The 25,125-nt window shown below is 38.2% G+C and overlaps 1 protein-coding gene across 5 annotated transcripts in view; it reads right to left on the bottom strand.

The window, feature by feature from the left end:
* RAPGEF5 (Rap guanine nucleotide exchange factor 5) overlaps window positions 1–25,125 on the bottom strand; it is a 418,760-nt gene that overhangs the window by 21,522 nt on the left and 372,113 nt on the right. For all 5 annotated transcript variants that reach the window (XM_074340846.2, XM_074340847.2, XM_074340845.2 and 2 more), the window contains 9 exons: window positions 24,013–24,091; window positions 20,212–20,356; window positions 18,920–19,017; window positions 17,169–17,199; window positions 16,144–16,222; window positions 13,707–13,856; window positions 9,961–10,058; window positions 6,858–6,980; window positions 4,593–4,771 (listed from right to left, as the gene is read on the bottom strand). In XM_074340846.2, the coding sequence (XP_074196947.2) occupies window positions 4,593–4,771; window positions 6,858–6,980; window positions 9,961–10,058; window positions 13,707–13,856; window positions 16,144–16,222; window positions 17,169–17,199; window positions 18,920–19,017; window positions 20,212–20,356; window positions 24,013–24,091 (982 nt within the window). The remainder of the gene's footprint in view (window positions 1–4,592; window positions 4,772–6,857; window positions 6,981–9,960; window positions 10,059–13,706; window positions 13,857–16,143; window positions 16,223–17,168; window positions 17,200–18,919; window positions 19,018–20,211; window positions 20,357–24,012; window positions 24,092–25,125) is intronic.

Genomic DNA, 25,125 nt, shown 5'->3' with positions numbered 1-25,125 from the left:
AAATTCATTTACAATTTCAACTGAAAACTCTTAAATTCACGTTTATATATATATATATATATATACCATACTCTCATTATAACAGCTCTCTAGTCCCGTCTCTTTCATCAGTATGCTGCCTATATTTTTTGACAGACAAGCCCTTCTCACCTCACAGGTATAAACTCCTTCTCTCATTACATTTACATGTATTTTCTTTGCTGTCAACAAAATTGCTATCATATTGCATATATGTTTAAAATATGGCACATATTATGGGGATACTGCCCCACATTCCTCATTTAAAGAAAAAAAATAAAATAAAATGCAAAATAAGATCACGTTGAGCGCCATTCTCTCTGTAAGGTTGTCTGTTTTGTCAGTCATGCCCTTGACTCAATTGGTCAAAATTCCGCGAAATTTCAAAGCCAGCTGAAGGGGCTGGTATAGTTTCCGGGTTAGCCAGAACACCCTGTAAAGTCTAGACATCGCTTGATCCGGGAGCACATTAGAAAACAACTTCTCTGAGGTAAGTCTTTAAAATCAAGAAATTACCCTAACGTGATAATTAAATATGAAAAAATATGAAAGTGCTTAGTACTAAACTGGCTGCAGATAAAATACTTGTGTATGTTAATTTAGCTTCCCTCAGATGCCACCAATGTCTCAAATGGAATCTGGGGACAGTGTATATACATCACTTTGCATCTTGCTTTTTTAGTCATATACTACATTAAGTTATATATTTTGGATTCTTCACTATCATCATTGGTGGCTATGTAACACTATCAGAAACATATTTCATAATTTGTTTACTCATTCCTGTATTGTTGATATTCAAATTATTTTCAATCAATTCAATTCAATATGAAATGCTCCAACGAATATCTTTGGGTATAAAACTTTTTACTGTATTTACGATTTTTTTTTATTACAGTAGACTTCCAGTCATTCCATGATTGGTCAAAAGCTACCATGACTTTAAAGGTTCTTGACACATTTAAAACTTCTGTCTCCCAAAACCGATTTGTAGTTGCACAGGTTGTGTGTCAGAGCATTTAGGTGTGAACCAGGAAAATGGGTTGGGTTGTGAGTGTAGTGGTATACACAGACCCAGCCTCACGGACTAGATACCAGCCATGTACAGCTGAGGGTCCCACCTGGGAACGTTTTGGAAGTTCTATTCCCATTCATAGTGGGACCTGGAGCGGCACTGCTGTCTCCACACCTAGTGTCCAAAATATCTGGGATGAATGCAGTCCTGCAGGCCCCTCACTGCTGAGTCCCCAGGGCATGGTCTGTCCCTCTTTGTGCCCAGCTTTTGCCTGTGCCTATAGTTTCCTGGTAGGCAAGAGGACCTGAAACTCAGTCTAATTGGCCTCTTCATCTGGTTTCTGCCAACTGTCTGACAACAAGCACCTTGTTTGTTTGTTCATGCAATATACCAATGTGCTTGGTGCTTCCTGGTCTCTGATTTAGAAAGTCACTTGTGTTTGAGAAACACCGGTGCCCAGAGGCATCAACACTGTGCCCTCCTTCCCGCCTGCCACTCACATCACACCCCTGGAAAGTTCACACCCGCCAGAACAGACTGGAGTCAGCTCCATCTCTTGACATGATGATTTGAAGCACCAGGCTCTGCTGCTGAGGCCCCTGTGACCAGTGAGAACTGTCCCATCCCTACGCCAGAAGCACCTGAGATGGAGGCTCGCCCTTACTCCCAGGCCCTCCCACCTTACTACACGATGGAGGCCCACTGGTTCGGCTATTCCCCACTAGAATTAGGTTCCTTAAGGTTAGAGTGTATGTCTATTTCATTTTTATATTCTGCCCATAACCCAAATGCTTAGGATACAGCAAGCCTTTCTGACAGCATTTGCGGAGTTGAAACCAAGACTTTTTAGGGAAATGGTTTTATTATTATTCATTATAAAAAGGGTTCTTTTTCTTTTTATTCAGCATCATTTATCGATATGGAATCTTACATGTAATCCTCATCTTTTTTTTTTTTTTTTTAATCTTTTAGCCACCCACACACAATTTTCCTGATCCAGGTCTCTTTTTCAGTCGTACTTAAAATAAAAGAGCACATATAACTAACATCTGAATCTGTAAAAAGGAAAAAGGAATTAATATAGACACGATTTCTCTAGAAGACAAATATCGGATGCCACTCCAGTCTGGAATCCTGTTACCAAGGTTCATTCATTCTATGATAAGAACAGACTGTCTGACACTAAACATTCCAGTTTGGCAAACATGCCTTTGTCTGTGTTGAGAAAGTAAAATCCACTCAACCACCGAGGTGGGGGATGGGGATGGTGAGAAGGATGGGGAAACATGAATATGCAAATAGGATGCCTTAGGCAGGGGAAAACACTTCGTGATCATGGAAATTACTGTTTTCCCTCGGTTATTCCTACTAGTGTGACTATGAGGAATTTAACTTTATATTTCTGCTGGCATTCTAGTCTATGGGCTAGGGCTAGGGATAGAGACCAGCACCGTAAATAATTGAACGTCATGGGGTCAGATGAGGAAGATGTGAATAGACTTCATTTCCCGGAGGAATAGATATAATCTTATAGGGGGAACAGAGCTGTGTGGTGTCGTTTTACTCCTTGGGACATTAATGTCCCACTTCTCCAAGTAACTGGCATTTATAAGAATGTTTTTGATTCAAAAAAGCCAGGTATGTCACAGTCTATTATGGAATGTACTAGCCAAATCAATAAAAGGAGCATTTACACAAGAGAAGTCCAAGATTTAAGCTTATCTGTTATCTATTTCTCCTTCAATTCCAGTCACACCAAACCAGAAGTCAGGCACTTCCAATATCTAAGTACACAAGCTATCCTGCTTCTGGGGTCTCCTCCACTACAGTTTAGTCTATGTGCTGCTTTCAGATCAAACTTCCTGAGGGACAACTCTGATCACGGGTCTCCTGCACAAAAAGTTGCAGTGAATTGCCTTCTCAGTGCAGTCCAAACTCTTAATCTGAAATTCAACATCCTTTACAATTTGGTCCCATCTTCCTTTGCAGATCAACTTCCCACAATTTCCTTACAAGTACCCTCCACTCGGGCCAAACTGGATGAGGTTCCTTTCCCAGAACACAGCTCTGTACTTCCTAAGGGACAGCTTTGATCTCAGTTCTGTAATTCCTGTGCCTCCGATGAGCTTCTCTGCTTCTCTCCTCCAGTGAGTTTGACCTCCATGGAGAGTATGCTCTATTGAATTCCTACCTGTCAAATTCTACCCAGAATTCACATATAGCCTCAGAGGGTACTTCTTCCACAAATGCTTTTTGAATCCTTCTTTCCCTGTTGGCATATGAGCGTCCTCTCCTCTAAAGCCCCCAATAGAATCTGACCTCATAATAGGGCACCTCCGCCTCCTGTATTTTGCACATTCGCCATTTGTGTTATAGAAGTATTGCCCCCTTCCATTGGCAGGTTACACACTCCTGGAAGGCAAGGGCTGGCTCTGCCTAGGCTCAGTCTGATTTCCCCACAGTACCTTGCATGGATCTGTACATATAATGAGTGATCCACACATGAATACATTACACTGTCATGTACTCAAAAACTGTTTGATACACAAACTATTTGGGAAGACAAAGGAGAAATAAAATGGGAAGACCTGGGAACTGGGAAAGATGTTTATTCCTGTTGCCTGCTTCCATTGGGAAGAGCAGTCTCAGGATGCTAAGCTGGTATTTTAAGAGATGCTCCCAGCAAGTTACTAAAATGCCATTCAACCAACAGTATTTACTAAGTTGTGTATCAGGCAGCCAGATGCAATGATGGATTAGAATTGGTTCCTGTTCTCTGGAGGCTAACACAGCCCAGTGAAGGAATCCTATATAAACAAATAAGTTTTAACAAAATACAATAATGAAGTTTAAAAAAGGAAAAAGGAAAGTGTGTGTGTGTGTGTGTGTGTGAGGGGGAGTGACCCTGCCTTTGAAAAATCAGGGATGGCTTCAAGAAGGAAGCAACATTTGCCCGAGGGCTTAAAGAATGACAGCAATCTGCTGGGTGGAAGGGGCCATTCTTGGCAGACATAACACGTGTCTAGGCTTAGAGAACGGTGTTCATGGGAAAGAGACAATTGTTAAAAGTGGCCGCAGCATAGGGTGTGCCCAGTGGGTGACGCTCAGAGGCCAGCTGGACCCAGCCAGGACAGGGCCTGCAAAGGAGTTTGCAAAGTTCATGCGGTGGGCACCAAGATAGCAAGAGCAGAATCCTAGAACACACCTGAGTGTCAATGATTCTTACGCCCTCACATCATCTTCCCGCATTTTCCTCGCCTACTGTATGTAGCCCACCGGCCACACTGTAATTTAGCTGCAGGTGGGGATGTGTGTACTGTCTGCTTATTAGTTCTATAGCACAGAGCAGACTGCTTCAGTCTGGTGTTTTGACATTTGCTTCAAAATATAAATACTTCAAATGCAAAGACATAAATATTCAAGAACAGACCTTTTCAATCATTTGGTCACTTCACTCTATTACACTTTTACATCCCAACCCTTATCATCACAAGGGGAAAAAAAATGTGCTCTCACAAGGAGACCAGAGGAACTGTACTTTTCACCCTTAGAAACTCACTGAGCGGCAATTTTGATGAATTTTTTCACCAGCTGCACACGCTTGCCCAGCTGGCTGCAGAGCAGAATCTCTGTGGCTACCCAGAGCTGGACTTCGTTGCATCTCTGGAGCAGAAGGCTGAGGTTCGCAGTATGCTCCCCACTTCCTTGTCTGCTGAACGTGAAGTAGATCAGCTCTTGCTGAAAGAAAATGTATTCATGCCAGTTTTCATTCTTCAGCACAAAGTCAAGTTGACACAAAATTCAGTCCATTTTTAAGAGCTATGTCAAGTAACCACTCTCATAGCATAATACGTTACAAGAATATAACAAATATGTTAAATTCAAAACAAATTATCTTTAGTTTTAGAGCTGCCTCATTAAATAATGTTCATTTAGACTCCTTATATAAATGTAATATTTCAGAATGTAAGGATGACGCCTTCCCATGGAAATCTAAGTCTAAAGTTTAAATCACAGCGGAATCAAATCCAAACTACTTGAACTTGTTATATTGGCAAATTCCAGTGTAAATGAAAATTTATTACTAGTATTTGTTAAGACGCACATTAGACCCTCACGGGTAGATTTTCTAGACAAGGATTCTGAAATGTGCGTGTGACTCAGGATCAGTCTGTTATAACAGACTTCTGTCCCCCTTTGGCCCCCCACCTGAGTTTCTCATTCAGTTGGTCTGTGGTAGGGACAAAAATGTACGTTTCTAACACGTTTCCAGGTGGCGCCATTGATGTTAGTCTGGATACCTACCCTTTGAGAACCACTGATACAAAATATTAGATTGGTGTAAAAGTAATTGCGGTTTAAAAGGTTAAAAATAATTGCAAAAACCGCAATTACTTTTGTACCAACCCAATAGTATCAAATCATAAACAGAAAGAGTGAGACTAGGTCAAGATCCAAAATTTACAAAAGCAAGTAAGACAAGTAACTATATATATATATGTATATATGTGTATATATATATATATACATATATATATGTCATATGAAAAGCAATAGATTTGTTTCTAAATGGAGGGTGTGTGTGTGTGTGTGTGTATGTATTTTACAGAAGTAATTCAACATTCTCCCACCGAGTAAGCAGGGATTCATCCCATTCCATTAACATTTCCAAAGCCTTAAGTCATTTAGCTAGAATGAGTTCACTACTTGCTAAAACTTAGATTACAACATTGGAAATTTAACGAGAAAATATGAGTCAATTCAAAATACATTCCAAAGTGAAAGGGAAGCTCAAGGATTTCCAAGCTGGTCATGAGTTCCTTCTTCAGAAGGAAAGGCTGTTTCATAATGAAACATTTCACTACATGGCGAAGCAAATGCAACATATGGTTGCACAGAGCTGTCACATTTTTCATCTTCTGATGCTTGTGAGCCTTTCCATTGGCTTAATTTATTCATTGTCAGTAGCATTTTGCCCATAATCTATTGTTTTAGAACTGCTATAAGCTGTCCTCACGGGAGAAGTTGATGGACATAAAAATTGGAAATGTATCTCAAAATTTTCAAGGAAGTACTTAAGTCTTGCAGCACAGTCTAAATTTATAGACGGTTCTTCAATAAAAGGATGGGTGTGGTGTGGTTGTGTGTGTGTGTATTTGTGTGTGTATACACACAAATATATATACATAAATATAAATGATTCTTATATAACCATTGTAAACTTCATGGGAAAAATTAAAATATCAATATGAAAGGTATCAAGTGCAAAGTGGCTCTTCAACCCCATTATAGCCCCATATACCTGTATATATGCATAATATATATACACACACATATATATTATACACATCAAAATATGGCATACTTATACTACCTTACACAAACATATTACACCAGGAGCAAATAAAGCATGATCAGGTATTCGGATTTTCCTAGGATTGGGTCAGTCTTTCAACATGTTTAAAGTCCCCAAATATCTATTCAGACAATGGTATCTTAGCATAACTATATCACCATCTTTTAAAAAACTTAGTCACATATATTCTTCAAAAAGAAATATTCTGGGGCGGCCGGATGGCTCAGTTGGTTAGAGCATGAGCTCTGAGCAGCAGGGTTGCTGGTTCGATTCCCACGTGGGCCAGTGAGCTGTGCCCTCCACAACTAGATTGAAGGACAACAACTTGGAGCTTATGGGCCCTGGAGACACACATTGTTCTCCAATATTCCCCCCATCCAAAAAAAACAAGTTGTTTAAAAAGAAAAAAGAAATATTCTCAGTTAAAATACCATTAGCATTTATTTGATCTTTTCACTCCTTCCTTACCTCGTGAATTGAATTGAAGAGACTCCAGTCAAAATTCATTAATTCCAGAGCAAGATCCCAAGTATTCATTCCCAAAATCCTCATCGACCTTTGCTGTGAGTCCTCATTTTCTGCAAATGGGTTCTAAACCAACAGAAGTGAAAAGATCCTCAGTAATTCCTGAATGTTTGGCACCAAATTGGCTGGCATAGGAAGGCACTAGAAGTCCTGATTAGAAAAGCGATCTTGTCTAAGGGTACTTAATATTTCCCCTGGTCTTTTCACCTTCAGTGAGTTACAGCCAATTTAGGATACAGCCTTGGAAACAGCAGAATGTGATCAATGAGTGAGCCTGTCCCTCCCACCCCTCCCCATACATGCATGTACAAATCTGATTATAAAACACTGCCCGGGCAGACAGCATAATGAAAGCGAAAGCCCTGAAACCACTTTGGCTTCTGGTAAGAATTAATGTGCCAGCAGGGTAAGTATAAAAACAAACAAAAGAAATGTCATGGTGCACTTCAATAAAGACAGACATGGCTTTCACAGGAAATATGTTTAACAAGTCTCATCCCAGACACACATTTACAAATTTTAGTAAAATGTTCTTGGAAAGAAAAAAAAAAATTAAACATGAAATGAAATGAAAACTAAAAGTTACTTCCTTTATATCTCACAGTATAAATGATCCCCATTGTGGATGATTATTTTAAATATCTATTGCTTCCCCTACACAAATAGGCACCAGTTTGGTGACGGTATTTCTTTAAAATGTCACAAGAAATCATTAAATGCCACTATAACTTTAATTCTACTGTCACTTTTAAATGTATTAAAAATTATTTGGCATTTTTTTCAAAATATGTGCTATTTTCTAATTAAAATATAAATTCTCCCATTTGAGGGGTTGGACTTACATAGTTAATAATGTTAGAATAGCTAATAGGAAATGAAAGAAGGGGACTTCGCAAAAATCAATGACAGAGCAGGATCAAGGGAGTAGTTCAGATTCCAAATATTCATCTCTATTTCTAAATTGTAATATAAATTATTTGCATTTTAGAATTTTTACATTTATGAAAAGTTTTCCTAATTAAAAAAAAAGAATGACAAAAGAGCTTTTCCACAGACTTGATTCTGTTCAGAGCAGGTCAAAGTATATATACATTGTCCCTGTGTCTGCAGAGCTTAGTAAGGGCAGATGGAATGAATGTGCGTGCAGATTCCCAGGTGTAGAGGTGGGGGACAAGCCACCATTTCCTCAGGGATGGGTCTGGCTGGGCCAGGACCAGATGGGCTCCAAGCTGCACTGCGGACTTTCGAAGGGAGATCCATGCCTTGGGAAGTAGTACACATCTCAGCTGACTAATTTGGTGGTGGAGGGACATTTTCACTTCGCTTGTTACCTCTCCTACTTTCCCTCTACCCTGGCATCATCCTCTCCAAGAAACACTTTGTATGTCTCCATCCTATTCATTCAGGGCTCTAATTCCTGCTTTCCAAGATTAACTAATCTACATGTAAGTAGAGTGCATACTAGTGGTTTCAGGCGCTATCCTTCCCTGAGAGTGTTCCATTTCAACTAAATTATTTTGGAGATGAAATACCTACTGCTAGGATTCCCCTGGGGAAATTTTACGTGGTGTGCAATGTTGGTGGGGGAAGTATTTGAGGGGAGGATGGCTGGCGTCTGGCTCATCTTGGAACACACTGCATAGCACCCACTTATTCCAGAAGACAATGCCTCACGCCTGCCTTCCACTCGGCTGACGCTGGCCCCAGACAGTGGAGGAGAGAGCACTAGGAATGCACACAGGGTTCTGCATGAGAAGCCTGTGGGGCACAGGGGATGAGGAGGTTGGAGAAAATCAGGGTGCGGGGTTCCCTCCATCACCAGGAGCCCACAGCTGCTACATATTAGACTGTCCTCCTTCATGGGGAAAGGCAAAGTCAAATCAATCTCATTATTTACTCAGAGATGCTATGCAACATCCAGTTTGTCATGTTTCACTGATAGAACTGCATCATGTAGGGACACATCTGCCGAAGAGGACTCAGAACCGAAAGACCCAAGTAAGATGAAAGGTTTCCCTTTCCTTTTCTTCTTCATCATGTCCCAATGAAAGGGATATGAAGGAGCTCCAGAGTCAAATATACTTGGACTGAAATTCTAGCACTGTCCCCTACTTGGCTGTAGGAAGCTAGCGTAAGTTGCCCAGCCTCTCCAAACTTCACGGGGTTATGGGGCATGTTAAATGAGATACTGTATGTAAATTACTCAGCACATACGTGTTTGGCAATAAGTATAAAAAATGACAGTGACTAATATAATGATTACTTGATATCCTGTAGATAATTTTTTTTATTATAGGCATAAAATATTTTTATTATGAGCAACTTTGGTTTACCCACATGGAATATACATTCTTCAATTATATATACAACAGGAGTCAGCTGGAAAGACCCAGCCCAGTGACAACTCCATGAAACAGACCAGGACCATGAGTCTAGATGATATAATCACAATCGGATAAAGCCTGCTTTTTACTGGTGATGGATCTGAGGCCTGATCCTACCATTCGGAAAGCAACTGCAAGACCGAGGTTTTTAGAAACAAGTCACCTACTTAGCTGTAAATGTTCTTCAATTGGAACTGAAAATAACTTACAGTTTGGGCTCTACATTTCTTCAAACTCTCACTCTTGAGTGGCATCTGATGTCACATTGTTATGAGCCCATCCCCACACAGGGAAGGCTGACACGCCACCCTTTCTTCAAGGGAAGGGTGCACTCCAAGTGCATCAAATGGGCAGAAACAAAGGACAGAGTCTCTTTCCCCTTAAATTTGCACAGGGTGCATTTCTCAGCCTGACCTCCAGACAATCCATGGATTTAAGATTCTACCAGAGAGGGAGTCACTTCTCTCAAATCCCTTGTTTCAGGGGTTCAGAGAAAACAGGGTTTGACTTAGAAAGGGTTTATATTCCTCAAGTTGTGAGTCTTTGATTTGCCAAAGAAGTGTTAATTTGACAAGTGTATTGTTGGCTAGAGGAGGAAATAGTTCCACGTATTTTTCTAACATTCGGTTTTGTGTTTCAAGTACAAGGCTAAAGGTCCTCACCAAAGTATCAGCCAGGTCTTTCCGGTAGACATATACCCGACCAGATGCTTCCAGGGATTTGGAAATGGCCAAGTCATTAGGCTGAAGTTCATGCTTTTCTTTATTTGAAAAAAAAAAAAAGAGTAATTAGAAACACAAGAATAACAGTAGGCATACAAGATACATCTAAAGAGTGAAACTTGCCAAAGAAAAATATTTAAAAGTAAATAGGATGTAAAGCAGATTTAATTCAGTTCTGCAAAATGACACCAGTGGGACCAAGGCCATCACTACTCATTATCCATAAAGTGGAATCCACTTGTGATTCTTTCTTATATTTAGTCATTCTTTAGAACATAGAACAGTTTATGGAAGAAATAAAATTCACTCATAATCCTATCACTCTAAGATAACCACAGGATGGTGATATTGGTTAACATTTGGGTAAACTTTGGTTCTGATCTTTATGTAAGGGTGTGTGTGTGTGTGTGTGTGTGTGTGTGTGTGTGTACATATACAGAGTTGCAATTATTTATACATACGAATACATACTTATTACAAACACATATATATTTGCAATTATTCCATATGTAGTTTCACATTCTGATTTGATTATAAGCACTTACCCACTTGTCAAAATTATTTATCTATGTCATGTTTAATTGGTTCCGTAAGAGTCCATTATACCATCAGTAATCTTCCTGCTATTGCTGAACATTTAATGTTTTCCAATTTTTTTCTGTCATATAAATTAGATGGCAAGATAATTGCTAAACACTTGCACAGGCCCTGGCACACACAGGGCTTGATAAATGGGATTTATTATTATAGCAGCCATAACATATATTGCTGAAGGCAACATCCTTGTGCATAAATCTTTGGCGGCTTCTAGATGATTTTCTTAAGATAGATTCTCAGGACTGGAATTATTGGATCAAAGGGAATGAATATTTTTAAAGTTTTTGAGGCAAACTGCAAATTGCTTTCCAATTCTTACACTGACCAACACTGATCATTACTTTTGCTAAGTTTGCTATTTTGCTGAAACCAAAAACAGACTTGCAGTTTATCTGGTATTTCTTGACGAGCAGTGAAGCTGAAATTTTTCATATATTCTTTTTCCATTTTATTACCCTTATTGCAAATTGTTCCTATCCTTTGACCATTTTTCTGCCATTGTTGGAGCTCTCGTATAACACAATAGCCTTCCTCACAGAAAAATGTCCTCCTCCTAACTACAAAACACAGATGGGAATCAACTAAAGTAATACTCAAGTTTATGCCACGGTAATGTAATCAGTTTCTCCTAAAGCAGCCCTTCAGTTATCCAGCGTGGTTGGGAAATGTGATATTCCACATATCTTTTTCTAGGTAACTTAATCAGTTCAGACGCCAAATTTTATTTTGAACACTTCTGCTTAATACAGAGCACACAAATGATAATCTAATATATTCTTTATGGCCCAGCATTATAAAGATCAATAGTGCCGTCATGTGAGGCTGTTGACATGGGAGTAAATGGTCCCACACGGCTGGGCTCTGACGTTCTTCCATCTCCTCCCTCTTTGTTTAGCCACAATTTCTTACAACCCTCTGTGTGCCCCTGTATACCTTAAAGCTGAATTTATGAGCGCCATTAACACTTGCTGTGGAATAAAATGCTATGGCTTTCTGACAGCCGTTTTTCCATTTGCTAAGAAGATTTTTTTTTTCGTTCTTATTTTCGGGTTTGTCACTGCACTATAAAAGATGAAAGCTGATAGAATTTTAAGCTCCGAATAATTGAGTAGGTTGCTGTTACTATATACATATACCTACCCTGGGTACAAAACAGCTAGAAACCTACTGAAAGCTAAAGGGCTGGAACCTTTTAGACCTTTAGAAAAATCCACAAAACCTTGTAGAAAAATCCACAAAACCTTTGGATTTTAGAAAAATCCACAAAACCTACAAATTGCCAATATCTTTAAACTTTTCTGATAAAAAGAAAATAACAGTAGATCTCATTGTTATTTCATTTTGAAGTAGCATTTAAAACACTATTTATTGAAAACTATGTAACTGGAGCAAGGAATACATTCAGCTCTGTTTTTTTCCTTCAGAAACACATTATTGTTCGGGGGATATTAAGCTGTAGGCAGAAGATTCTTTAGCAGACGAAAGTACTAGCGGATAGAAAATGAAGGCACATTTCCAAACCTGTGGGATAATTTAAGAGATAAGCTGAGAATTCTAGTGATGATTAGCAATGAGTCTATACACATTAAAACGCCACTGCCCACCCTGATGAAGCCAATTTAATAGAGTGTAAAAATGGTATTTCATGGCGATCACATAGATATTGGGTAGTAAAAGAAGCACTCATTAATTTCCAGATTCACCTGTGGCCCTGGGCCAGCCTTCAAAGGAGATGGGTCTCCATTGTGCTACCAAGTTTACTCAGGGTCCTTTCTTCTTCAGCACTTTTGGTCTGAATGGGGACCCAGTGATTACTTTCTGGAGAGGTACTATCTTGAGAGGCAAGTGTTGGTGTTGATGAAGCTTCATATTGTTTAGAATCATTTAATATTTTGGGTCACTTAAAATCAAATGTAAGATACATTTAGCCTATCTCGAATGTCTGAAATAGTTTATTCAAAATTCAACTACTCTCTGGTTAAAATTCAAGTAATCCACATGTTTATCAAATCTGTGCTGTGTTTTGCTAGATCATGTTTTCATGAGATGCGCAATGAGGGCCCTGGGAAAGGGAGGAGAGACATTTGTTAGGCCTATAGAGAAAGGCTATTATCCCTTTGCATATGTAATTGACTCGCTTGCAGGACCACTGTACTTGGCCCTGAGTAACAAAGCACTAGAAGGAGTATTCCGTCACATAACTGCTCTGACGTCAAGGTAAATTCTGATATTCTTCTCCTTACTCTAGAATGATAACAAAGGGCAAACAAGATGGCCTGTTACCGGCTCCTCCTACCCCACTAGCCCCATCTCTGGTTCATTAGTTCACATGGTTCCCCCGTTTTTCAACAACTGATGCTAAGTCACTTTCTTTGTATTTTTCTCAGGGTTAATGAGATATTAAATAAAGATTATGAACCAAAAGGGAGGCCAGTGACACTGAGATCTGGCAGGCTCTGGTGAAAACGAAGAGGTCTGTTCAGGTCGGTTCAGGTCGCAGAGATCAATAGTGTCAGCTTGTAATCTGTGTGATCTTATTCAAAACAGACAATAACCCATTCTCTGAGGATAAATAAGGCCCAACAGAAGAAAAAGCTATAACCAGGCCTTACTCCCCATGTCCACCTGAAAGAACACTTCCTGTGAGCTTCTGGCTTATTGTACAGTTTTTATTTCCTTCAGTAGGGAATCTTTAAGTATTAAATCGTCAGCCACCAATATGACTAGTTCAAGGCTGTCTTTCTTTTTTTCTTCCTAGAGTAATTGCATCCTTTAGCAATTTCCCAAGTTAATTTAAATATGAAAATAAAAGGCTTATCTAGAGTAGAAAATATGAAAAGCTTTATAATATATTTCAAAACACTGGCATGCCTCTCTATTCAGCTCTTGGGGAGGAAATTCGGTATCCAATAGTCCCCAACTGTTGTCATGGAAACACCTCTGGTAGGCGGCTTCCCATTGTTACTGTGGTCATCCAGCTGCAGACCCAGAAGGGACGAGCTGCACGTTTAGTCTATAAAAATGTCAACTCACTCCTTTTGGAAGAGCGCCAGTGAAAGATGAATATTCAAGGACAGAAAACAATTTACCCCCGGAGAATGTGACAGCCACCAGAGCCAGATCCTCTTCTGCATGCTGGATCTTTTCTGCCACAACTTTCAGGATCTCTTGTGCTGTACTGGAAACTTTCGCTTTCACACTGACATAGGAGTGCCCCGTTATATACACGTGGCAAAACACTACAGAAGACAGAAGACTTGTTAGTAAACAGAGAACTGTGGCTATGAGGTACAGACTTTTCCAAATCCAGGCACCCACCCACCTTCCTGTTCTCATTAGTATAAAACATCCACAACGAGATTTACATACTTCTGTATGCACATCGGCGCCTGCGGCTATATGCATACAGATGTGTATTGGTACACAGAGGCTATACAGACGCTATAAGCTGGTGAGCTTCCCTGAGTGGTACTTAGGCTTCCCACATGGTAATGAGACCCACTCACGCAAGTGCATGCTGATGGTTGAGACAGCCTGACCACAACACAGTGGAATCGGTGGAACATGTATTGTACTTTTGAGTCCCTTCTTGGAGGGTTACTGAGATCTCCCAAAGCGGTGTATTAAAACGTCTAACTCATACATTTTTATTTACACTCCTGTTTCTGGACAGTCACAGTGACCCAGTCAAGAACACTACATTTCATTACCAGAATTCTCAAAATCTTAGCTAAAAATCTGTCATTTGCCATGGTTTTTGTGTTCAGCCTTCACGATCATTTAAGAATGACTTCCTGCTCCCCCATCCCCCCCTCAAGGTGGTCTCAAATTTAGTTTCCAAATAGAGGTCACATTTCTAGCCATTTTCATTTCCTTTTTATTGTCTGTGGTGCTAATAATTATTACTAAGACATTACTAGTAGGGTGAATGGGTCCTGGAAAAATTTTCCTTTATTATTTGATAGCCAGAAACTGTTTTAATAGCAATGGAGATAAGTGACACATTATTTGCTTCTTATATCAGCTATTCTGAACAATAAAACCCTAGCTTCTTTAGAAAAGACAGGACAATAATATACTTAGATACGCTCTTCTACGTTACAAAAAAAAAACCAAAAAAAACACACGAGTGAGTGCAGCTGCTAGAGACATTTCATATGCAATTTAAATGGCACCACAAAAATAAACCCAGGAATGTTTTCACCAAAATGCAAATAGAGCAAAAGACAAACTAGGAGTTTATAAGTACAAACCTCAAAGTAAACACACCACCAGGGGGTACTGACAGCATTTTGTGTTTTTTTTTTGGTTTGGTTGGGTGTGTCCCTAAACCAATAGCAACTAACAAATGGTTGTTTTATATGTAGTCAACAGACTTGTGAGAGACAAAAAGGCTTTCTTTCCTTCCATAAAAAAATGGAATTTTTGAGCAAGGCAAAGATCTGATCTACAAACCATTAAATGTTATGTAAGTTTATAGCTTGCTTAACAAACTGATGAACAAAAAGAAGCCAGGGCCTTGAAATACTCACTCTTCGACACTCAGCTTGGAAAAATCACACAATTAAATTGTAAGACAAATGGGCAAGGAAGATCAGCAAGGAAGGAATTAGGAGGTATGACCACTGCTCTTCCCTTGGGTCCAGATGTCACTTAGGACACAGCAGTACCACCGTAGACCGTGGGCAGCATTATATACAAACAACGTAACAAGACGCATCCTGCTGACAGTTCACTGTGTGAGTGTTCGAGATGCTGAGCAAATATTAAATGTTCACACTTAGAATTTCAGCTCTTACTGAAAGGAGAGTTAAAAGAGAAAGTCTCTGAGTGACAATAGTGTGAATATTTTAATTGCCCTAAGTATTTCCCACTAGGCCCTTGACTCAACCTTTATCCAAACAGGAGAAAACCATTATCTGTTCCGTTACAAAATATGACTGTAGGAAAGCGCGCCCGCACCTTCAGGGGACTAAACAAATGTTCCCCCTTCTTCCCGGTGGGTCGTGACCCCTTTGGGCACTGACGGGCAATGACTAAGGACTCACTGGCTGTGTAGCACTGCCTGGCAGAGCCTTGCTTTAAAGGAATTTCTATCGCATTTCCTTCCTTTCATTATTCTCTCCAAGATTTCTTCTCTAAACGTGCTTTAGTGGACTTTCCAGTTAGTCAGAGGCAATGGGCTGACAGAGCAGGGAAGACGAGGACACAGAAGGAAAGGCTGCGTTTCCAGCAACTTGGCACCTCTCCCCAAGAATGCAAGAGGCTTGCTCTCTGTAGTCTCCTTTCCAAATTTCCCAAATTAAAAATGTCCTTGGTCCCGGGGACACTGTTATATAACTGACTAAGAAAACTGTAACGCCCAAAGCAAGACAAGAAAAACCATCATTTTTGATGCTAACGGGCTTGTTAAAGGGGTGTGACAGCTGGAAATGGCTAAAGGCAGGGTGATGTGTGAACGTTGCAGAAAGATGGTGATTAACTGCTACTCCACCTACGCCAAACCCTCCTTAAAATCATACTCACTCTCCTCTGTTTCAGTCACAGTTCCTCTATGCTGGAGCCAGTTCTCCTTAAGACTGAATTGGTGGAAAAGGGCTTTATTCTGTGAGAAGGGAGAAAGAGAACAATGAATGAATGTATTCCTGCCCTTTGGAAAACCACAGCTGTTTACAACATGTTCCAAAAGAGCTAGCCAATTCCCCCCCTTTTTTTTTTAAATATGGAGTCCACCCATCCAATCTTAGAGGAATAAACTGGGAGTTGCCTCAATTAATGCCTGTGGAGTTAGAGATTCTGAGCAACGTGACAGACCTTGGCCAAGGCCAGCATCAGGCAAAAAACCTGATTCCTTGCAACATGCTGGAGAATATCTAGTTACTACAAACATCCACAGATTCTTCTACTAAAAATAAACCATCATTTCCCCATCCCAACATCAGCCTTGCTTTTGGATAACGCGACGTAGAGATGGTTTCATACTCTGCTGTAGCACAATGACTTTCCTAAGGGACATAGGCCAGTTATTCATTATGATTATCCACCTGCTACGTCAGCTTCTACAAAACTTGGGCGAGACACCTCATTTTGCATTCCCTCCCTCAAGTCGAATAGGAAACACACTCATTTTTGGTACCGTATCTCTTTCTGTTGGGCTAAAAAGTGCAAATCTTTTTCTTATATGACTTTTTTACTCTTGTAGTCAAGTTTCTTGCCTGGATGTTTTTTTCTTTTTTTCATCGATGTTTAAAATTCAAATTTGTATCACTCTGGGGACACTGGGGAAAGTCTGAGACGCCAAAAGGCACCACAAAACTATGCAGAATGTGGGGAAGCCAAGGACACGGGGCTGAATGGAATCTGTACCAGCACAGGGAAACCGAAGCGAAGCAGGAAAGGGTAGGCAGGCTGTAGCCCCAGACTTCCCAGCGGGCTGCGCCCTGTCCTGCCTGAGCCTGTATTCATTTTAACGAGGAAGAAATGTGGAGCCAGGCAAGGCAAGGACTCCAACAGAGATCGCCCCATGTCAGATAGAGAATGCTCTGCCTTACCTTCCTTTGTGGTGAGTATTCATCTACAGTGCTGAAAGGATAAGAACGAGAAGTCAGTCCTTGTTCCGAACTCAGAATAACGCAGTTTTAGGCACAGAAAACTAACTTTCAGGCACTGGGTAGAGGCTTTCGCTTTTCCAAAAGAGCAGACACAGTATTCATTAGTTTACTACGTAGAACACACTTGACCTTGGGCTCTGGATTTGACGTGAATCAGGAATAAAAGAAGCTATCTCTTTAACAGTATATTTTGTTTTCTACCCACAGAAAGTGAGCATTGAGGGAAGAACTGGATTTAAGACACAAAAATTCTAAGTTTTCTCAGTTAGGGATAGATTTTAGGTGACATTAGTGTTATTCAGGTAGCTACATATGTCAGCCAAGGTGCATCTTCTCCAGGATGTTTGTATGCGTGCTGAAACGGGGGTGGGGGGCTGCGGGGTGGTGTAGTCTGCAGGTTCCCAGCTCAATTATTAGTCCAGAATCTAAAGATATTTCACAATCTTGTATCAAAGAGGCAAGAATATGTCGTATATCATTTTATTTGAATCTATTATTTCCCATTTTTATGTAACTTTTTAATGGGATGTATTACATTCCATTAATATATTTAATGCATGAATTAAAGGTTCCCAACAGTAATAAGGCCTGCCTTATAGCATAGACCAACTTCCATGTGGGGGATTATTTTGATGTAAAACCTGTCTTTCTTTTTTTGTTTCATCTATTTGTTCATATTTTCATATTAGTTTTAGGCTATCAAAAGGCCAGCAAAATTCACAACATTCATTTTAATATACTGTGCTAACTTGTACTTCATTTCTGATTTTCTAAACGTGTGATTTTCATGATTGAGGAGTAAGGCCTACATATGATTTATTTGCTCCCTAAAATTATATAGACATTTAATTTGCAATAGGATCTCCCTTTCCAAAAATAAGTCAGGCTTTAAATCTAAAATCTATAATCTGGAAGGCCTGAATTAACGTTTTCTACGTATGAGACGTGCATTTGTGACTACTGAAATCTTAACAGAAGTTTTTTATAACTTGACAAGAGATGTCTTTCACATTTGCTAAATAGAAACTACGTTGTAAATCACAGAACAATTTTCCCCTTCATATTAACTTTGCAACTCTACCTGAAAACTGAGTAAAGACTTGATGTTTTCATTTGCCTAAGTTAATAAGGAGAGTTAGTATAATCAGAGTAAAGTCAAGTATTGACAATTTGAAAGAGTAATGATAGATACCTGAGGGATATCGAACAAGCCAAAAAGTCATTGAGTAAATGGTTTCCTTTAATCTTTTTAAATTGATAAAGAAACCTCAGAGAGCCCATAAAATTGAGCTTTTAAAATGCCCCATGACTTGCTGGGACCTATTTATAAAACATTTTTTACTATTCCATTAGAGACAGCTATGAGCCCCTCCAAATTACAAGTGAAATATTTACATTTTTAAAATGAAGTGATAATTTATTAAATGATTATTTTTAGTACCTAGCTTGTCATGGCTCAGTTTGTTTCCCTTGTGTCAAATACGGTTAAAAAAATAGTGAATAAGCTTGATTTAATGTTCACTCATTTTGAGATATAAAGACAAAATACACAATTTACTAATAGAAAAACAAAAGAATTAAGATGAATCTCCAATTCAAAAGGTTCAAAATGTACTTCATAAGATATACCAAAGTCTATCATATTTGCTACTTTCTTTCATTAACTATAATGAGGAAAATTAAATACTTACTGACGACGGTGCATTCCAAGTATCTTTTGAAATTCTTTCAATTCTTTTTCAAGTATTGGATATTCATATACATCATCCAGTACGTTCCTGTATATGGTCTTGGGAAAAAAAGAAAAATGGCAGTTGAATAGGTTTAATACCCACTTAGTAAGTATTAAGACTCATAAAATGGTTAACTTGCCCAGTGAAATAGGTGGAATCCAGAACAATGCAGGGGGGTAACTCAGGTACCAATGAGATCCTGAGTCGGATTACACTCCTAGCCCCTCACTCAACTCACAGGGCTGCCTCACAGTTTTTAGGGGCTATAGGTAGGAAATGCTGGAAATCTAAAGATCCTTGACCGGCTACTCCAGAATTCCATGCCTATTCTATATTTTAAAAAAATGATATCCACATAATCATTTGGGAGGGAAAAAGATCAAAAGAATTAAATTACCGAGTTGTTTTGAAATAACATTAGTTCAGTCAAAGAGTTGTTTAAATATTTTTTAACTGGATGTCGAAATGATATCTGAAGTTTGAATTCAAAGTGATTTCCTTCATGAAAGGCAAAATCAGTTTAGACACTTGCCTATTCTGAAATAGAACTCTTCCTTGCTCAGATTCTATTCTACCCCTTCTCTGTGTTAGCCGGCATGACTAATATGGTTTTGGTGGCCAAAGAAATCCAACCGTCTACAAATCATCTGCAGAGATTAATTTTTGTTGAAAACGTACTGCAGCCTATTATTGATTAGAAAAATATATCAGTTTATCTAAGTCCAAATGTAAATCCAGGTTAGTATTACAAGTTATTATTGCTTAAAATTTTCAAAATACACTATGTCCTAAAAAGTTTCATAATGTATGTATTGTCAATATAGTTTTTAAATGATAAATAACGTTTTATCCAAATCTTGTATGTATGATAATGGTTAGTTCATATTTATAATAAATCTCAACACATTAAATAGTATCAAGTTTTGATATACGTTTTATTTTACTTTCCATAATTATTTTATTTGCACTCTAACTTCCCATGACTTATATCAAATAACCTTAAATTAGTGAATGTAAAATTTGCCCTCCATGTTTATTCACAATAAATTGTCTAAAATTAAAAAACTAATTCTATCTATCTAAGGACTATCAGGCCTTAGAAGCCAAAACAAATTAATACTTCATTTGAATCACAACTTGAATACTACAAAAAAGTGAATGACTGCAACCTACAAATGAGATTTTTGAAATGCATAACTGAAACTAAAATCAGTCATTTGGCATCAGACTATCTGGAAGTTGTACATTACCTTTAAAAACATTTTTGAATGTTCATCTTCATGTAACCAGTCTTTGTACAGAGAAATCCACTGGGAAACAAGATGTAAGACCTTACGTTTTCGACAAGGAACATCTGAGGTTTCTTCTTTGCCTTGATACTTCTTAGCAGAATAGGTGCCAATGGTTAAGAAAGCATATTCATTGTTGAAAATAAAATATGAAGAAATTCATTTATTCTTTCTTGCTAAAGCACATTTTCTAAAGAAGCTACAAGTTCTAAGAATGCAGGAAGAAAAGAACATGTGTAGTGCAGGGAGAGCAAAAGGTGTGCACTGAAGAGCAGAAGCAAACCCCGGGAAATGATGTACATACACTCGGTGACAGGCTGTGAAGATAAGGGTTAGATGATGGCACTGACAGCTGCTGACATAGGTCCATAGACAGCATAGGTTTTTAATGCCACCTCAAAGAGATACCAGGTGGCCCATTAATTTCAAGGGTGTCTCTAAGAGATCTGGCCACATTATGATATAGGCAGGTACTGTTTCCACAAAAGTCAGAAGAGAACTAGTCTAGATATTCTTTGATCCTCAGAAATTCACAATTCTGTAAAACCAGTTACTTCTACAGTAGCCCCCAATGAGCAGAGATTTCTGGAGCATAATTTGTGATACTTTTCAAATGCTTGTCTCTAGAAATTTACTTGAAAAAAAGGGACGGGCTAAATGTACAAACGTAAGTAGAAACGGCTGCTAATTTTCATGTTCACTGGAATGAAAAACAAAATACAGATAACCTAAATGCTTCAACTATTGAGGATAGTTAACTAAATTATTACATATCCATTTAACAGGCTATTCTGCAGCCATAAAACTGATGGTCCAGCAGTACATTTACTGACAGAGAATGCTCACAATATATTGTTGAGTAGGAAAATAAGAAAAGAATATGCTAGGATGACCCATTTCTATTAACTGCTTATTTATACAAATAATTCCATTATCTTGAAAGATATACTGAAAGCTAACAGTGGCTTCTCAAGGTAATGAGATTTCAGAGTACATGAATTATTTTTACTATACTTATAAGCATTTCCTAATTTATATACGACCATGTGTTAACTATGCTATTAAAATTATATAAAAATAACAACCTCAAAGGCAATGTGCTTAAAGCCTGAGGGATGAGACAGAAGCTTGGTGTTTTCGAAACTGACCCAGTATTTTGTCCCCCAAATTATTATTTCTGAGCATCTTGGACACATTGAAACGTTAACTAGGTAATTCTATGATACTAAACACAGGTAGGCTTTGGGGTTGATGGACAGGATTCTGTATTTTCTTTACTGCAAAATAGGAATAAATTCTGTATCAGGCTTTGTAAGTAATTTAAAGCATAATTCAGTCTCTGTCTCCACAACCTGTGAAAATACATTAATGTCACCTGATTTCTTTGACTTCTACCTGTGAAATAAACTCAGGTAAACACACAAAGACTCTGTTAAAATATCTGTTTCTTCTAGTTTTTCTCTTGAAAGACAAAAATAGAAAGATTTATGCTACATTATTTCCACTATGCAAATGTCCTTTGCTTCATGTAGCTATCATGGCTTGACTAATATAAAGGAAAAAAAAATCTGGAAAATAAAGAAATACTAACAACTTCTTTTTCTTAGGTCAGCATATGTAAGTGAAGAGATGAGCTTTTTACTACAGTTGCGTATACATTCTACAATTGTGGACCTGCAAGATAAAGCGATTTGGGGGAGGGAACCTTCAACTACTCTTCTTCATTCATAGTTACTAAACATTTATTTGCTTAATTTTGTTCTCCTCCTTACAAGATGAATTTTAAAAAGTATTTATTGATTAAATTTACATTTGTGTTAGTCTGATTTTCTATATCAGGGTATATTCATTCTTATACATTTTTCCTATGCTATATTATATTGATTTACAAATTTAGCTGGGCGTTTGGGGGGAGAAATAGTGAGAAGGTATTGGGTGAGAGTTACACCTTCAGTGTAATGCAGCGAACATCAGCTCACCTAGGGCTGTGAGCTTAAACAGCGCTCTTTATGATGATAAAAGCTGAAAGGTATTAAATTCTACCACAATAAAAATATCCATCTAAGATATCCAAACACAGTATGAATCACTCTAATCTACAAATAATGTTCAAAAAATAAAAAATAATTTGGGATATTGCTTAGAAGGTGATAGTAGTAGGATATATCCTCACTAAGATGTACATCAAAATATCTCAGATTAAATATGGATGCCAAATTTTTCTAAGTGGTTTGTATTATTTCATAAGAGGCAGAATCTGCAAATATATCAAAATAGTCATGTAGAGAGACTCATGGCTTAAAATGTTTAACAATTAGTAAAAAGGCCTCTAAGAATTTGAACTAAATTTTCGTATAAAATGTCTAAGTAAAAGACTCAAAACATGTTTATAGCCAAGTAAAGATTTAGAGAGTCTTCAGATTTAGAGGAAATTCTTTGAGGCATTAAACTGCTCAATGATAATCACAAATAATATTACGATCATATTTATACACAATAGTTCAAAGGCATCTAATATGTTATAAATCAAACTGTATAATTTAATGGATGGTAAGTTTTTTGGAAATATGTTAGCATTAAAATGTAGAAGAAATTAGCTTATAGATATTTTTCCAAAGCATTTTTAAAGAAGGAAGAATTGAAAACCTTGTAATTATTGCTAAATTTCCTAGTAACACCCCACTTGGAAGCAGTGGAATAAATCTGTTTTTGAAATTTTCCAAATTCAAAACTAACTAATAATGTTTCAAGATCAGTTTTATGAACTGGTTCTAGAAAGTTTCAAGATATCTGTAGCTTTGCGTGGCTACACAATATAATACAGCACTAAAAAGTGATCACTGTTTCTAGTTTATATATTAAGAGAGATTATGCCATTTATGGCGTTTTAAAGTATTATTTTAAGCAAAAAATGCTGTAAGGTGGCGGAGAAATGTAACAATTATTTAACAGGAAAGGGACATTACCAAGACCATTATTAGGGCTCAATAAAACTTAGGTAAATGAAAAAAAAATTCATCTTCCTAAAAATTCTCAATGGGCTCAACAGAATCTTCAGTTTGGTTTAATAAAATCCTGACAGTTAACAGGCTACTTTTAAATGCTTCCAATGCATTTTCCTTAAACAAGAAACACTGGAGACTGAGTAAGTTGACTTGGCGTGGCTTTTTGACCTTTTCATCTGTTGCATCTCTTCTATTCAGTGTATAAATCATAAAGCTTCCTTAACTGGTTATTAACCTTCTAATCACATCCATTATTCTAAACAGCATGCCTGACAAAGCCCTGAAAAGACGACAGCTGATGCCAGGGGGTAGTTTAGATCTCCCATGTGGGGGAATGGCTTGTCTCCCCTGGGACACTTGCCTAGAAACATGGTATCACATATGTATACTTCCCTGCCCAAGTGGTCTGGCACTCACTGATTGATTGTCTTATAAGTTCACTTATTACCAATTCACTCAACCTCTTGACTCTGGGGTTTACCCAGTAGGCCAAATTTGCCTCCAAATTTCTAATAGGTATGAAGAAAACATAATAAACAGTACAATTTAGAACGTGAAAACAGCAGCGCTGCATTTCGAGGCCCCCCTGTCTATTCTGTCTCATTTCATCTTTTACCTTGGATATCATTACATTAATATTGAACATATCCACACTCGATCAGCGGGTTGAGTAAATTAAGAAAGGCAGTTAATTCCTAATGTGAGACATCTGCCTGCCGGGAAGGCGACACAGCATCCTGAAGTTAATGAAGGATATTGCCTCAGCAGCGCCTGGCACAAGTCGTCAGTTGTCATGAAGACAGTGTACGTGAGAAGGAAGTCATCGAGGAGGGTCTCTGCAAAGAAAGGAAAACAAACACTAGGTAAGCAGGGCAGTGATAAGAAGGGCAAGCGCTTATCCAGGCCCCAGAACAGTGTACACAGTAGAAATATGATAAATGGTGGTGGGAGTGGGAGGGGTTAGGTAGGAGAATTTTAGCCGCAAAATACATTATTTATTAAAGATTTTTAAAAGTCCTTACATAAAATGCCTCAAGCAATGAGATATGTATATTGTTTTTATTGCAAGACTCTAAACATACAACTCTCATCATTCCCCCCGCCCCCAATACATCATTTATATTTGTTGGTAAAGATGTTATGAAAACCCAATGCATAAATCATGTGCTTTTAGAAATAAATTTTGTAATATTTCTGAGGGATACACTCCAGTCCTACAGGGAATGAAGCCTGCATGTTCTAATAAATTAAGGCTTTCTAAAGCCATTTACCTAAGTCTATGGCAAGAACAATGGATAATAAAACCCAGGTTCCAAGGCCATTCACATTTATCTCTCAACTGTATCTGTAAGAAGCTGAGAATCTGGTGTGTGAAGAGAGACAGAGTTAAGTCCAGTGAAAAATGGAGAGCACGTATAACATATCACACCATGCTTCCTCCTAATTCCAATTCTACCTCTTCAACCAACAAGAATAGGTTCCATTTTTATTGCCTCTTTGTCTAGAGTGTTCCTTGAAAAGTTCAGCTTATACACAATATGGAACCTTAAACTGGCAAACGCTGACCTCCAGTGTAATTTCCAAATCAACAGAAAAGATGTTATGCCGAATACAAAGTCAAGCTTTTGCCATAATGGTCTTTGTCTAGCCTCCTTAACTTGGCATTCATTTTATCACATGATTTAATTTTCATATTTTTTCATTCTGGACATCCAATTTTTAGTTTTTTAAAATAGTAATAAATGATAAGAATAGTGAGTGAGCTTGTATACTCAGCACTTATACTCTCTAAAATCTATACACTATAAATGTGTAGGCAGAGAGAATTGCTACAGCTCCATGCTGAAGATGGGAAAAATTCCAGAAGTTT

Source organism: Rhinolophus sinicus, chromosome 4, assembly GCF_057876585.1.
Source record: "Rhinolophus sinicus isolate RSI-liver-muscle chromosome 4, RSI-T2T, whole genome shotgun sequence".
Lineage (NCBI taxonomy): Eukaryota > Metazoa > Chordata > Mammalia > Chiroptera > Rhinolophidae > Rhinolophus > Rhinolophus sinicus.
The sequence above is the reverse complement of the archived record's forward strand: the minus strand, read 5'-3'. Positions and strand labels throughout refer to the sequence as shown.